This window comes from Lactuca sativa, chromosome 8 (genome assembly GCF_002870075.4).
Source record: "Lactuca sativa cultivar Salinas chromosome 8, Lsat_Salinas_v11, whole genome shotgun sequence".
Lineage (NCBI taxonomy): Eukaryota > Viridiplantae > Streptophyta > Magnoliopsida > Asterales > Asteraceae > Lactuca > Lactuca sativa.
Genome location: NC_056630.2, coordinates 126,557,977 through 126,574,691, shown reverse-complemented (window position 1 = coordinate 126,574,691; position 16,715 = coordinate 126,557,977). Strand labels below are relative to the sequence as shown.

The following is a 16,715-nucleotide window of genomic DNA, read 5'->3' as shown; positions in this document are numbered from 1 at the left end:
TCATATTGTATCATGTACCTCAAAGTAAGAAAACGCATATTTTTTCACCTGGAAGAATAGGTAGCAATATAGCCTCTAATTGATTTTTCAATGTCAATGTAATTCTTGCTTTATACTTAAGCATTTATTTCCAAAAGTTTTTAATTATTAGATATGGATAAATTTTCATTTATAAACAACCTACTTAGATATCTTGATTTTAATTTTGGGTCGATTTATTTATACATAATTAACTATTGATTTACCATATTTAATCTTATCGTTCCCGATTGAAACCATAATATGTGTTACCCTGTCTTTCGGATCTCCCAAGTACGTGTATAAAAGGTGGTGTGTCATAATAATAATCCCATTAAAACGACTTTTGGAGCAATCAACAATGCTATGAAGGAGTTACTTTTATAAGATTGATCGGTCGAGTCTTTTTGGTGGACCAATTATTTTCAATTGGTTATTTATTAACGAGCTAAATATCATTTGGAAATTGCTTTATTTTTCGACTTTAAGTTAGTCGAATTTTCTAAAGTAATAGTAATGTTATTAAGCCATATTATAGAGGGAATTTTGTAACATCCCTGTTAGGGTCTATTTGAAAACATAGTTAAAGAAAAACATGTTAAAATTCAAGTATTTAATTTGAAAATAATTGCAGAAAATACACCCTCATTATCTCAAAAACACATTAGTAAGTTTTTAAATAAAGAGATTGTTAACAATAAAATATCACAACATGGTTCAAGCTCACCGCACATTCTATGGTTTTCTTAAGGTCCATGTTAATCTCAAACTCAAGTTAGGGTCTTCAATCTAAGCACACATCAAAATAAAGTTAGGCATGAAATTTCCTATTGGGTTCATCCGACGTTGATTCATTTAACGTAATGGATAGCAATCCAATTTACTCAAATCAAACCTCCAAAAAACTTTTGGATTTTATTAACCAAAAACAAGTTTAAAATGGGTGTTATATGCCTTATAAGTTTTCACACACTCAAAAGCTAAGTATTTGTTGCAAATATTGAAAAATCATTTCAAATTCACAAAAGGGACAATCAAGAATATTTCATGATGTAGTTATGTAATGCATAATTCATTTAACGTAATGGATAGCAATCCAATTTACTCAAATCAAACCTCCAAAAAACTTTTGGATTTTATTAACCAAAAACAAGTTTAAAATGGGTGTTATATGCCTTATAAGTTTTCACACACTCAAAAGCTAAGTATTTGTTGCAAATATTGAAAAATCATTTCAAATTCACAAAAGGGACAATCAAGAATATTTCATGATGTAGTTATGTAATGCATACATTTATCATAATCTCATGTCAATCTTAATAGTCCATCACATAAATGGCAATGGACGCTTCAGAGAAATCCCCTCAAGCTAATGGTAGAAATCTTACCATTAGGCAGAAATCCCACCTATATTTTTGATGACGAAAATTCCATCATACTAAGAACTAGGGTGTCATTATTTGTAACGCCTGTAGATCCGGGCTAGTCAATTTAAAGACAATGAGCATCAAAAATGACTTGTTGATGGAAGATTATTTAGAATGAGTAATCTTAACCAAGTGGTATTATATGTTACAAGGGTTTCGTACATATAAAGAACGCAGAAATCCGAATTATAACGAAGAATTTATGACTCGTCGAAGTTTCGTGACAGAACCGGCACGGCACCGGGAGACGTAAATAGTGAATTTACGATAGAGGTTTTTTTAGTCTTAGTGATCTAAAGAGCGTCCATAAAAAGAACGTCCAAATCTGACAACGTATGAGGAAGTTATGAATTTTCTAAGATTTGGCATAGCAATGCACGACCCGAAACTCGAATTTTAGTTCGAACGGTTTTTGGCCTACGCGACCTAAATGAGAGTTGAAGATCTCATTAATAGGAACTAAACGATAAAAAGACAGACGAAAACGGAGTCCGTATGAAGGAGTTACGAATTCTTCGCGGTCATTTAACAGTCTAATCTCCTCCTACTGTTAAATTTAAGATCGGTCAAGAATTAGCCGACGAGTCTAAATGAAAGTTGTAGATCTTGTTTTTAGCTACGCGTGGAAAAAAAGAACGTCGAAAACGGAGCTCGTATGCGAGAGTTATGATTTTTCTAAGTCGAGAGGGTGTTGTGCAAGTTTGGGTGATGTGGCGCGATCACAGCCGTTGCTTTCTCTCCAAGGAAAGCCATCAGATGATGACACATGACACTGACTCGACGAGTCCATCAAGAATTCAACCTATAAATAAGAGTGTCAGGTTCCCTCATTTCCTCACCCCTCAACCCTTTTCTTTCTCTTTCTAGAACCTCTCTTTAGCTCTCCTTAAGCCCCCTAAAGTCTAGGTAAACCCCTTAGCACGAGGCGGAAGCCCCAGAGCGCCCGACGGCTCCAAAAAGAAGAGACTTTGGCTCAGAAACTCTGCTTCGGCGGAACCCGATTTTGAGAAAAACCCGCTGTAAGTGAGCTACGTCTACCCTATCTTTAGTATAACTTATGTTTAAGTTCATTATCGTTATTATGAACTTATAAACAAGATTTATCAGTGATTCAAAGCCATTATACTAATTGATCTACTTACGGGAATGATATATATGCTGTGATTTAGTGAGGTGTTTTCTAGAACCTCTCTCTAGCTCTCCTTAAGCCCCCTAAAGTCTAGGTAAACCCCCTAGCACGAGGCGGAAGCCCCGGAGCGCCCGACGGCTCCGAAAAGAAGAGACTTCGGCTCAGAAACTCTGCTTCGACGGAGCCCGATTTTGAGAAAAACTTGTTGTAGGTGAGCTATGTCTACCCTATCTTTAGTATAACTTATGTTTAAGTTCATTATCGTTATTATGAACTTGTAAACAAGATTTACCAGTGATTCAAAGTCATTATACTGATTGATCTACTTATGGGAATGTTGTCTAGGCTATGATTTAGTGAGGTGTTTAAAGTGGGATTTCTAAACAGTATACTTTGTATACCAAACGGACCCTACCTCCGATATTATCCTACCTGGTTGTTCCTTACTTGATAGATCATGAAGTAGACTATGAGTTAATGATGAATCTAGATTAATAACTAGTCGCAAGAAATATTAGACTAAAATTTAGTGATAATAATACTAGGTTTCGTCGAAGGAAATCATATTGTTAAGAAGCGAAGCGCTGCTCAAATTTCAAGTCGTCACATTAACAAGTGAGTACATAGTTACTTTCATCTTACACATAGATATGAAGTATTTTATATAAATTACGTGCTATGTGTGCATATTATCTGTATACTTGTTATCTATGTTGAATAAACGATTTTATACATGTTTTAAATGATTTAAACTATATATATATTTTATATCTACAAAATATGTTGGGTAAAACATGGGTAGATGAATGATGAGGGATGAAAGTTGATATAGAGGAACATTGGGAGTATGGACATAGTGCCCTATAGGTGAACATTGGCAGCAATGGACCTAGTACCCTATAAATGAGCATTGGCAGCAGCGCCACAACCTGTAGATGTTGTTGATCTACGGCAAACATCCTAGCAGCTGCGTTCTAAGGATAGTATCGGCAGTTGCGCCTAATAGAGAACATTATAACCATGACAGTAGCGTCTAAAGGACAATACCGGCAGATGCGCCTAATAGAGAATGTCACAATTCTGGCAGCTGCACCTAAGTGATAATATTAGCAGATGTGTTTGACAATTGTGTCATTGGCAACGATGGACTTTGTGTCGTTTCCTTGGGATGATCCTTAGGAATGAATGAACGAGGAGTAGCTGATTCTTAGGGTAAATCCTTAAGAAGATAATGGGGATGGGTAATTGGGTTGATTGTTTGATGTTTAAACATAATAATTATATTATTGTGAATTGAAAACCCTATGTACTCACCAGGTTTCCCAACCTGACCCACTTAGTTTATTTATATCATAGGTGTTGATATGAAGTCACATTACACTGAGAGATTAAGGAGATATAAATCACTAGTGATAATGAATGTAAGTTATATTTATGTTTATGTTTCTGTATTAACGATGACATCCCAAATGTTTTAAAATGAATAAAAATACTTTTTCTTCAGAAATGCTTTAATAACGTATTTATCATGTTTTACTGGGAATAAATTCCGCAACACTTTTATTTAAAATGTTACTATGCTTTTTAAACAAAACATAAACAAAAATCGGTCTTTTCTGGCCGTGAAAATGGGGATGTCACGTTATCCCAAGTGTCACACAAGGGGTAGCTAGCCCTTATGTGTAAGTGGGAATTTTAAAACGTCCAAAGAATAAGATCAAAAAATTTCATTTATAAATTAATAAAACTGTAATCCAAAACATCATCATAAAGCTTAGTGAGTTTCCCCCAAAATACATCATACGATAAACATACAAGCATGCATAACGGCCCACAACCTCCCGGTTCGAATGCTCAGGCCCAATCTGTAACGCCTGGATCTTGGTATGTTTAACGACCCAAAAATAGTGGGTAAAAATTTATTGTTTTTTTTTGGTATTAGATGTATATTTTGTTAATCTAATTTGTTTTGCAAGTATTTTGTCTTGTATTGTTTTTTAATTGACTACTTGAGATTTGAAATTCACTAGAAAGCTTTGTTTAGCGGATCATTTTAGAGCTAATAAATTCTCACAAGTGTGTTATCTTGTTAATTGCTAGTTTATGGAGTCACTTGAATTTGATTAGGAACATGATTTTAGTAAGTATAGATTATGTTTGGTTGTGTGAGTATTTGTGTGACCATTTGAACTTGTCTAAACAAATTGAGGCACTATTGGGATGATACCTCTCTTTGCGAAGGAGTGACATATCCCTGTGTGGGATTCCGGATGTAGGAAAAAAATTCCATAACAAGGGGTCGTACATTGGAAACAAGCTTCAGAAAACGTAGTAACCTTAGATGCGAAGTATCGAGTCAATGGATGAATTATATTCTATATCAAGGTAGATTATGGTCCTTTGAGGGGATCATAGGAAAATCCATGTTGATCGGTGTTCTTGCGTTTCAAGGGAAATGCAAGTTTGTTTACATCTGTTGAGTATTTAGTTGTGTGTGTTTTGGGTCTTGAGTACTTTTGCTATTTATACGTATTGGGTTATACGTACTTTGAGTAATTTTCTATTACGGATTATAAGTACTTTGACTATTTGCATAATTTTAAGTTGTATGTACTTTGACTATTTGTAAATTTTTTAAGATATAATACTTAGATTATTCTAGTAATTTGAAGTGAATATTTTGATTTAATACAAACATTGGAAATATGCATTTGAAACTATTTATATATCTTTGAAACATGCTTTTGTTTGAAGCCTTTTATTGGAAGTAACTAGTTGTAACGCTTATTTCCCATAATGTTTTTTAATTATTTTATTAGAATAAGAATGTGGGTTTTGGTTGGCTTCGCGACAAGACTAGGTGTTTTTTCGCTTTGCGTGCTAGTTGTTTTAGTCGCGATGCGTCCTTTAAGTGGGTTGTGATGTGTGGCCTCAACAACTCAAAACCTTAGGTCTTAGGATTTAAGTCATATTTAAAGGCACTAACTCTTAGTTTTTCTCTCATTTGTATCCTCCATCATCTAGAGAAACCTAGAAGCAAACTCTAGCCTCCTCTTATTCCTATGTGGTGTTTTAGTGCATTGAGTGTGAAGTTTGTAGAAGTAGAATGTGACATTAGTGATAGAGAAGCAAGATCCAAAGAAATTTCAACATTATCATTGTCTTCTGGACCTTTATAAGTTATAAAGCTTCAACCTTTTATGTTTCGTATGCATAGATCTAGTGTTTTGGGTGTTTATATGCATTTTGGTCCCATTTACTAGATGTTCCCCAGAGATTTGGAAAATCCATGATTATATACATATTTGAAGATCATTTATGGACACTTGGAGGTGAAAAAGAGAGCAAGCAAGCTCTCTTTGAACTATACGAGAAGCTTTAAGCGTTTTTTGCTTCATTATAGATCTTGGGTTAGTGTTTGCCTTGTTAGAGGCTTGGATATGGATAAATTTGGAAACTTTATCCATTACAAACCTATTTTGATGGTTTCTAGAAAATTGTAGCATCTGGCTTAAAGCATTAAGCACTTAATATAATAAGTGATTCTGCCTAGGAGACGCAACACGGCTAAGGCTTAGTCACGACGTGAAGTTTAGCTGATTCACGACTATTTTGGACTAAATTGGTCGCAACGGGACTGGTGCTGGTCGCGTTGACCCGTTTATCGTTGACTTTTTACCTGTTTGACTTTTTGGTCAAACTTTGTTGGATATAAGTTTTGGACTAAGGTTTGACCTTTGTTTGTATTAGCGGGTCCGTGCTAGCTGTGTCGTTATTGGAGACTGCTTTTGAGATTGCGGTTTCTAGATTCATGTGAGTTTTCCCACTATACTAAGTGTGACATTAGATGTCCTTAGGTGGTAGGTTGTATGTATGACTATTGTGAGACTATAATTAGACTATATCTATTGAATGTGAGACTATAGTTGGACTATAGCAATGATATGTGAGACTATAACTGGACTATAGTAATTGTGTGTGAGATTATAACATTGTAAGCCTATAATAGGATTATAACATTCGTAAGTGTATACGCTGTATGTGTAATGGGATGTGTGGTATATTGGAAAACTCACTAAGCTTTGTGTTTACGTTTTAAAGTTAAATGTTTTTTAGGCTGTTCTTGTGGGAATGGGAAGGGCACGACATGACTCTACTCACATTGGCGTTTGCTTTTGTTTTGAGACTTCTGTTGGTTTTATGATATGACTCAGATATGTTGCTATGTTAGGTTTGAACAAATGGATTTCTATGTGTATCTGAAATAATCGTTTGGGATTGTTTAATTATAGTTTAAAAAGAAATTTTTGGTTGACTGTACTCACATCGTTGTTTGATTTTGTTTTGAGACTTCCGTTGGTTTTATGATATGACTTTGATTTGTTGCTATGTTTGGTTTGAACAAATGGATTTTTATGTGCTATTAAAATAATGATTTTGGGGTTGTTTAATTATTGTTTAAAAAAGAAAGTTTTGGTTGAAAATTTAGGATGTTACATTAGTTTTTTAATTTCTACAGGGGTAAATACCATTTGACCAGAAGACAGCAATTTGATAAATGAGTGATTTTGCTATAGAAAATTTTTTGGAAAGTAAATGCATTTTGAAAGTCATTACTTTGAAAGAATGAAATAAAAATATATATTTTCAAACATTATATTTTTGCTCTTAAACTCATGTACTCATATTCTCTTTTAAATGACATGTGTACCATGTATCAAAGTTAGAGTCGAAGGTCTACAAACAGTATCACCCACCACTCTGTCAGTTAGTTGAAGGTTATTCAATCGATTTTCATGAGTAAGTGACATTTTCATCAACAATTCCTCCAATTTTGGATACTATTCATTGAAGGACCTTTGATTAGGGATTAGCAAAAGTGAAACACTAGAGTTCCAATATTATATAGTTGTTTTGTATTTATTTAGTGTTTCTATATGGTTTCTGATTGTAACACTCATTCGGTTTGTAATATATTGTTAAATGAAAAGCAAAAAATTGGAGTGGATTTTGTTGGACATCAACATCATAGCAAATGATGTCATTTGATTGCATATTCTCATTGTTAAAAGTCGAGATGTTACATTTTGAGAAAATCATTAGCAGTTTTTATTAACATTGGTTTTAGTTTCTCTTGTGAATAATGTAAGTTTTTGTTAAGTTCCAATGTTGCAAGTCAAGTAATATTGTTAAGTTGTGATAAAGTTGTAAGAAGATATTTGAATCGACAAAAAAAAAATCAATTAAACGCCTTTTAACAAAGAAAAATGGGGGGAAAAAGTTACATCAAGCGTACTGAAGATTAAAACTAATAATTACTAAATGATAATAAATATATTTAATTTTAAATTTATTAATACATGTTATATTTTTTTTAGATAAGAAATATAAATACATAAAAAAAAAAAAAAGGAATGCAAGGTTGTGTGATAGTGTCGACTAACTAATGAATTGAAGGAGATGCAAAAACTACCTAAATTAATCCTGTTATATTAAAACGGTCTGCCAATTGTAGCCTTATTCTAAAAAATGTAACAGATTAAATTTCGTACGTATCATCACTTTTTCAAAATGTATTCCGACTTTTCTAAAACATGTCCGATGATACTTGATAAGACACCCAAATTTTGCTTAGGTCATATAACATGAGTTGCACTCAAACTTCACATAGTGACAAATACAACAAACTTTAATATCACCATTTTAATCACTTCCAAAAAAGTAATGCATGCATTCAATGTTTTTTTGAACCAAATCATGTTTAAACATTTAACACTAAAAGTAAAATAGACCAATAAGGTAATAGATCAAAGAATGTATAACCTTATACTATTAGATTTGGTATATAATTTTTCTGGTAAATTATTGATTATTTAAGAAAGCCAAATATCTATGTAGTAAAAATAAAATTGTCAGGTTTGAACGACTTTTGACCCAATGTCATCTCTCTCCTTTCCAACTATTTATCATTGACTCCCTAAAGATAAAACATAATTAAAATCAACATAAACTTTACAAGCAAATGATGGAAAATTATATTTACCATTCCATTATGCCTAAAATAGCTCTTGAAATTGGCATTTGCAAATATAAAAACCGAGCTAAAGATAACATCCTCATACACACCATTATAGTCATACAATTGCATATAAAACTCTCTAAAACAAGTCACTACTCACCAAAACAGCATGAAACACACAACTCTCTCTTGATGTTTCACAGACTTCTAGCTACTCTCTCGTATAAGTCCCGTGGCCAGTTTCGATTCAAATTATTCGCAAGGAAATTGGCAATCTGCACAACCCAAATAATTACTGATCTTGATCCATAATGTAAAAAATAGCAATGCACTTTCATATATTAATGTGCTATAGCATATCCTACTTTCATTTTTTTTTTCTAAGTATTACAATTTACAGCATTGTGATGTCATTTATTTTCTTCCTATTCTACTTATGCTTTTGATCCATCCACTTAAAATGAGGGGTATAAAAGTCAAAACACCTTTTTTTAAGTGGATGAATGGAGAAAAATAAAGAATACTCCCTCCATCCCAAAAATTGCAAGATTTCAATTTTGTGTGAAGATTAAAAAAAATGCAAATTTTAAGTTTATGGAAAAAGCATAGTTTGCAAATTTACGTATTTGCCCATATCATTACAAGATGTCAGTATAACAACATACCTTGATCCTCAAGGCACGAAGTGAGCCATCTGAGTCTCTGACATTGTCTATAGACTGAAGAGAGACCTTAAGAAGGTCTGGAATACAAGCTTGAACATGAGGGGACAAATTTTGAAAAGTATCTGTTGCTGCTGTATCAGATGCCCTGGGATCAAATGGAAGAAATGGAAGCTTGGCAATCTCCCTTAAAGCATCTAGATGATGTTCTTGCCTTGCCAATTTATGAATAACCAAAATGTTCTCAAGTTGTCTTAACACGGTTTCTTGCTCTAAAACAAGTTCTCTTTCTTGTAGACTGCATCCACAACGTTAGTAATAAGTGGATAAATTGGGATTAAGGGTTTTTGATTTATTAGAAATTTTGAAATGGAATTGTTCAAATGATTTCTCACCTGACATTCGGAAAGTATTTAAACGTCTCCAGCAGCTCATTTCCAGAATGAACAAGCCCAGCTGTTCGGCTCTCTCCATCGAGTCTACCTCGTGATAAAGAACAGATAGCTTCAGAGAGACTCTTGTTTATTGTATCCAGTGCTGCTGAAAACGCCCCAATTCTCTTTTGAATTTCTATAGACTGAAATCGAGATAAACAATTGGCAAAAATAAATAAACTAGTAAAACCTGGTTACTATATCATACAATAAACAAATTGTGAAAAAAGAGCCAAAAGGAGAAGAGAATGAAAGTTTACCTTGTCATTAAGCCCAGCTTCCAGACACCTGCGAGCAGCTTCAAACAAAAACTGGTACCTCTCTTTTCCATCAACCAAAAACCTCTTTAACTCACCTTCTTCTCCCTCCCCTCTTGCCCCAAGCAACAAAAGTATCCCACCATCACGCAACAGCAACTCCATCAACAACTGCTGCATCATCAAACTGCGTTGCCTTTGTTGATCCACATTCCCTCTCCCAGACCAAGACAACTTCCCACCACCAACAGCAGCAGCAGCCTGCGCGTAATACTCCAACGCCATCGAAAGATTGTTATGTCGTAGATACAACGAACCATATTGTCTAATTATACTCGCTGACTCAGCAAAACCATCCATCACACCCAACTTATGACCACCTGTCCCAGTGACATCAGCGAGAACACCATGGTCTGCTAGCACAATTGCTATATGAGTAGCATCGATGTTGTACCCATCGTCTCCGATATCTTTAGACAGATATAAAACAGCTGGAAGCAACTGTATGCTTAGTAGCAAGACATACGGATACACCAACGGGTCTTTCCCGTTTTTTGTGTAGTAAGATGGTTCGAATTTGTTTAAGTAGGCTTGTAGATCGTGTAAGGTGTAAGGTGATAAGCCTTCGTTTGAATTGGTGGGGGAGTCTCGAACAGCACAGAGTTTGAACCAGAGGAAGTCTTCTATGGTGTTGAAAAGTGTGGGGTGTTCTCTCAGTAGGCGATCGATTTGCCTGCGGGACCCGGATATGAGGGCGTAGAGAAGTAGTTTTTTTTTGTCAAATGTTCCTCGGCCTGATCGATCGCCCATACGTAACATTTTTTCACATTCTTCTGCAGCAATGGAAGCGGTTTCTACTGATACCATGCCTCCGTTTGAGATCCATTCTGTAAGCTGTTTTGATAAAAAAAAAAAAAAAAAAAAAAAAAAAAGAATGAGATGAGTAAGGTGCTGTTTCTTTTTGACTTAATGAATTTAATGGGGACAGAACTTAATCTGGACAGGTATATAGTGGTGTTTCTTTTTGACTTAAAGTTATTATCTATCTTGTTATTGAAAAATAATTAATGAAAACAGCTCTATGGATTTAAAATTATTGTTTACAACACTTGTGTAGTATGAAATAAAGATGAGAAACGAAAGGGAAAAACAGTTGTTCGTCTACTGTAATAATATCAGAAAGATTCCAACTACACATTTGATCTCATTCATATCAAAATGATAAATTTGATTGAAAATAACCTGTAACACAAGAAAATTTGTATTATTCATATTTGGTTGTAAGCTCTCTAAATACGATTATTAGAACACTAATCCTTTGAATTTGAGCATATTCCATTGTGGATGATTTTGGTTATTTTTCACTAAACTGAAAACTATTAATGTGAATGTAAAACTTAATGTGAACATTTTTTACTAGCTTTTTATCATAGTTATATACAACTTCCAGTTATATCTATCAAATATCCAGTCAGTTATCATTCAGAATCACTTCTAGACAGAAGGGTAAAATGGTCATTTTCCATATTCAGTACGACAAGGTTCATTTTCATTCAAAACAAAGATACACCATGAGATCAATACCTGTGATGCAAAATGGTGAGAAACACGGGAGCTTGAAGCAACCCTTTGTGCATCATCATAGTACCCAGTTCTCAAGCAGAAATAGATCTATTTAAGAAAGAATAGAATTAAGTTGTGGTTACATTTACAAAAAAAAAAAAAAAAAAAAAAAAAAAAAAAAGGTTGTATTTTATGTGAAGGATGATACACATGACTGGAATAGAAATCAAGAGTTGAATACCTGCTGCCATGTGGTATCAACAGGAGGCTGTCTACGAGCATCGCCTGCATCGAAATCAAGAACCCCGTAGTCTCTCAACCGGATCTGGAAGAAAGAAATAAGTTGGTAAGGTGCAAACATGAGAGGGTAATATGGTAATTTAAAGTAAGAAGTGATCACAAACCCTAAGAAAAGCATGGATCTTTGGCAAATTTCCCACCACTCCACCAAGAGCAGCCTACAATAAGATAAACAGAAAAACCGTAAAATCAAACTTTGTACAAGGAGCATAACTGCATAGTGGATGACAGCAAAAAAACAAACATAAAAACTATGTGTAGTTTTATTACCTGTGCTGGATGACTGTGTATCATTTCCATGATATATTTATCATGCCCCCATTCCAGGTGTCGCCTTGCACCAATTATTAGTGACATTTTCTTTGAAAGATTTCTTTGGACACTTGAATTCTCACCCGTCAAAGTCTGTGAATTATATAAGATGATGATTTGTAAAAAAGATTATTGCAATTAAAACTCATATGAACAAGATTACATAGTAGGCATGTGTACCTGAATTAGATGCCAGATCTTGTTCATGGTAACTGATTTACCACCAGAAGAATCCAGGCCAAGATTGTCATATGCATTCTTAAAAGCAGTAGCTGGCTGACAAATGGAACAAAATACACATATTAATAAATAAATCGAGTAATAAAAGTATGATAAGTTGATGGACTTACTTTATATTCTAAACTACGCTGTCTTGCATCATTGAGATTTCTCACAACCTCAGCATATGCTGCAGCCTTTTTATCAGCTATTGCCAAAAGCTCCATGTTAGAAGGACCAGATGAAATGTGAGGACTGGAAGTTAAAGATAGTATTGGCCCTGATCGGTTAGCCCCAATGCTTGAATCAGTTACATTGGTCCTTGGTAAACTGGAGATGCGGCTCAGGCTGTGAAGAAAGTCCCTTTTTTCCTTTTGCCAGTCATCCTGACAGATAGAAAAAAAAAAAAAAAAAAAAAAAAAAAAAAAAAAAAAAAAGGTAATTTAATATTATTAAACAAGGGGTAAAAGGGTAATATACTAGATATCAAAATACAGAAGTGAAGTGTAACTTTGACTTTGTGTAGCAACTAACCTCTAACACTGTCATCATGTAGTCACTAAAATTTCTGAGATTATCTTTCTGAGCTTCCTGAACAGCAGAAACCATTGCCATTTCACGGACCTGAGATTATGAAAATGTAACATAAAGATCATGAATATATAACCATGTGAGCCAAAAAGAATACGTTACTGAATACTTATAGCATAGCAACATTCACATAGAACATTCTGACATAATAATTTATACATAACTAACACTCATGAAAGAAAAATTCAGCATGAAAAAACTCTAAGACATTAGCACAATATAATCATGTTGAGAAAAGTTTAACATACAAATGCACACATGAGAAAATAAAGGTATGGATTATTTTATTCTCTGTTGACTATTGCCCTCTTGCAAAACAATTAAAAGAAGACACAAGTGCACAAACAGATACTCATATGCAACAACAAATAATCAGCATAGACACTCATGCAACAGCTAATATTCCTCATAACGTTATACAAAAAAGGACCAAGATTGTATAGCTCAATTCTTTAAGAAAAAAAAAATGTAATTCAATAGCAATAAGTTGCAGTAAGTACCTGCTGCAAGTATTCCTCAACGCTTGTAGCTTCGGCAGGGAAAACATCCTCAAAAGTTGTCTACAAAGAAAGTAACAAGATTTAACTCAAGAAAAATAAGTGATTGATATGAATCTCACAAGAATAAAATAAACAGATGGTGATCTCAAAATCTCAAAAGTCAAGATCGATCATTTAAAAACTAAAGAATATAGAAAATCTAATACAATGCTCAAACTGGAAAATCAGAAACGAATGTGGGAAAGTGTAATTTGAACTAAATGCTGTTTTTAAGCAAGAAACAAAATTCACCACCCTTGAGGTCTAGAACATTTTTAACTTGATATCATTCATGAATACATGGAGAGACAGTGCTGAAATAGAACAGTAGTGGCTACTGAACTAAATCATGAGACACTTAGACATGTCTACTTTCTAAGATGACTGAGATTCATTGCTTATCATGTACAAGGGGCCACCAAACCATGATGCTTCTTAGTGTTACAACACCAACTGAAGAAAGATCTTATGCACAACATTTCCCATGCACTTATTGCAGAGAGGTTGTTATTGTATACTTACTTACCTTGTGAAACAAACTAAGCATATGATTTGCATACATGATCAATCAGATTAATTTAGCCTGACATGAATCAAAGAAAGAGCTGATACCTTCAATTCAAATGACTTAAGATCCCGTGCCAGTTGCTCAGCATTTATCCCCTCACGTGCAAGTAGCCTGCACAATATTTAACAAGCTACATATTTTAGACACTGCTTATAAGATGCTTGTATTTTGAACATCATGTAGCAATAGTAAACTTCAGTGCACTAATAAGAGCAGAAAAATCCAGGATCAGCCTAGAAATCAGGACCAATAAACATAAGATAGATATTATAGCCTTAGAGTATTCTATTGCATAGAGAAGATGCACATAAATTATGATTTCAAATCTAAATGACACAAACAATTGAATAGCATGGAGAAATCACATTACGATCTTTCAAATCTAAACAGCTACGGATGCACTCTTGTCTGAGTGTGGGTGAAACTTGTATTCCTTTTCGAGTTAGTTTTTCTATACAAACTATCTTCGTTAAAAACACTGTAGTCTACGTTCACGGATATAGAAATTAAAAACCATAGTAACAAAGTATGTAGCACTATAAATATAGAAAAATGTACACATAAAATTAACGAAATCACCAGAATCTACCTTGTAGCTGCAATCGATTGAGAGGGAGCCTCGGTTCTGAGCGTTTTCGACTTGAGCTTCTTTGACAATGCTTCTAATTGATCCAAATTTCTCTGCAGATACAAAAACAATTATAGGCACGCAGAGATATATGTATATATATATATATATATAAGCACTGTAAGAAATGAGAAATAACTTGCGCCACAAAAACAAAATCGAAAGAGCAATAATTACCTGGAGAGGAGGAAACTGAGCAGAAGGAGCAGCTTGCTCGACGAGTTTCGAAGATGAATGCAGAAGATCCGTCCAGCTACTCATATCTGCGTCGCTCGTCATTGTTGGAAGGTTGATGTTGTGAGGAAGAACGCTTGTATGGAGCGATACGCCGAAAGGAGGAAGCCGAATTTTTATTTTGGGGTTTTGGAGCTCAGAACGCAAGAGCCCTAGCGGAAAGAAGCCGGCAGAAAAAGCGTTATTTCAAGTATTATTCAAAAGGATTAAAACCAAGGTTCGAGATAATCTAAATCTAAGGCGCAGCATGGCGGAAATGCAAAAGTTAAGCGATCACAAACTTTAGCAAGCCATGGTATTTTTCAAGACGTGACTATATTATATATATCAAAAGATATTAATCATATAATTATTGAATTTTATAAAATATATGAAGTTTTTAGAAGTGTTATATTAATATCTAATAGAAAAAAGTTAATAAAAACTCATTTATTTTAGGCCCGATAAAAAAACAAAAGAAAAAAATCCAAAAAACCCGCGCCTTCAAAAAAACTCGCGTTATAACGTGATAAGGCACGCCTTGACACATTATTTGGGCGCTACGCTTCACAAATCCGCCTTGGACGTTTTCATAACGGCTACACCACGCCTCGCGTCATGGCACGCCATGGCGCACTTTTTAGAACCATGATTAAAACCATGGTTGTGGGCTAATGCCAAAATTATAAAATGTTCCTTTTTACCTTTTGTTGTTTGTGGGTTCACTAAAGGATAATATTTTGCATTTTTACCCTTTTATTACTTTGTTACTTACCCTCATTGGTACACCTACAAGTGTATGATGCAGGGTTTGAACCAAACCGAACCACCGACCACAAGTTTCGGTTATTTAAAGGAAAAAACCAAAATTTACGGTTGTTATTCAGTGCGGTTATGTAATTATTTCGGTAATGATTCGGTTTTTAACCAAAAAATAAATCGGTATGGTTTTCCATGTCAAATAATTTTTTTTATTGACTTTCATTTAAAGTAGAGCAGAATTTTGTTGCAAAACAGTCAAACAATCATACTCAGGACTCAAAATACACATATACAAAGTCAAACACCTCTGTAATTAACAAGAATGAAATAGTTTTCAATAAGGATGTGCATGGGTCGGTCTTGGACCCAAACCCAACCCAACCCATAAAATGGTCGGTTTCTGGTTTTCAGAATCCAATAGGATCGGTTTCTGGTTGGTTCAGTTTCTCGGGTTCTAAGGTCGGTTTGGGCGGTTTTTCGGTTTCTTGGGTTCAACCCATACACTCACGGGTTCTGGGTTTAAACCCATGGGTTTTAGGTTTTAACCCATTTTCTATAAGTGAAGCAACAAGTTAAATACTTCAAAAAACATCAAATTTAAGTTAAGTACTTCAAAAAACATAAGTCTTACAACAAATAGTTTATTACAAGTTGCAACCATAGCCTGAAATAATCTATTACAAACAAAACATAATCAAGTATGGGTCGGTTTCTCGGATTGGATGGGTCGGTTTCTTGAGGCGGTTTGTCGGTTTTAAGTATGGGTCGGTTTCTCGGGTTGGATGGGTCAGTTTCTGGGTGAAAATCAAATTCGGACCCGATTTTTCGGTTTTTAAAAAATTCAAACCCTAACCGTCGATTTTGCTTTGGTTTCGGTTTCGTCGGTTTTAGTCGATTTCTTATTTTTTGGTTTGGGTTTGCTCACCCCTAGTTTTCAAGATTATGTTCACTGACATTTGGTGATACAAAATACAAATCAAATTAATAAAACAACTAATGTAATCTAAAATCAAACTGCACAAACAACTAAATCTTTGTTGGGAAAGTGCTTGAAGATAGCTTAATGCATACAGC

The 16,715-nt window shown here is 34.4% G+C and overlaps 1 protein-coding gene across 1 annotated transcript; it reads right to left on the bottom strand.

Moving 5' to 3' along the window:
* Window positions 1-8,585: 8,585 nt before the first annotated feature.
* Window positions 8,586-15,100, bottom strand: LOC111920122 (nuclear pore complex protein NUP93A). Its single transcript, XM_023915701.3, has 15 exons — window positions 14,844-15,100; window positions 14,628-14,719; window positions 14,083-14,149; window positions 13,432-13,491; window positions 12,875-12,964; window positions 12,472-12,726; window positions 12,302-12,397; window positions 12,080-12,214; window positions 11,914-11,967; window positions 11,751-11,834; window positions 11,531-11,617; window positions 9,950-10,840; window positions 9,651-9,832; window positions 9,259-9,553; window positions 8,586-8,868 (listed from the first exon to the last, which is right to left on the bottom strand). Exons 1-15 carry the CDS (start codon window positions 14,943-14,945, stop codon window positions 8,791-8,793), a joined length of 2,568 nt encoding a protein of 855 aa, XP_023771469.1. The 5' UTR covers window positions 14,946-15,100; the 3' UTR covers window positions 8,586-8,790.
* Between the last annotated feature and the right edge of the window lie 1,615 nt (window positions 15,101-16,715).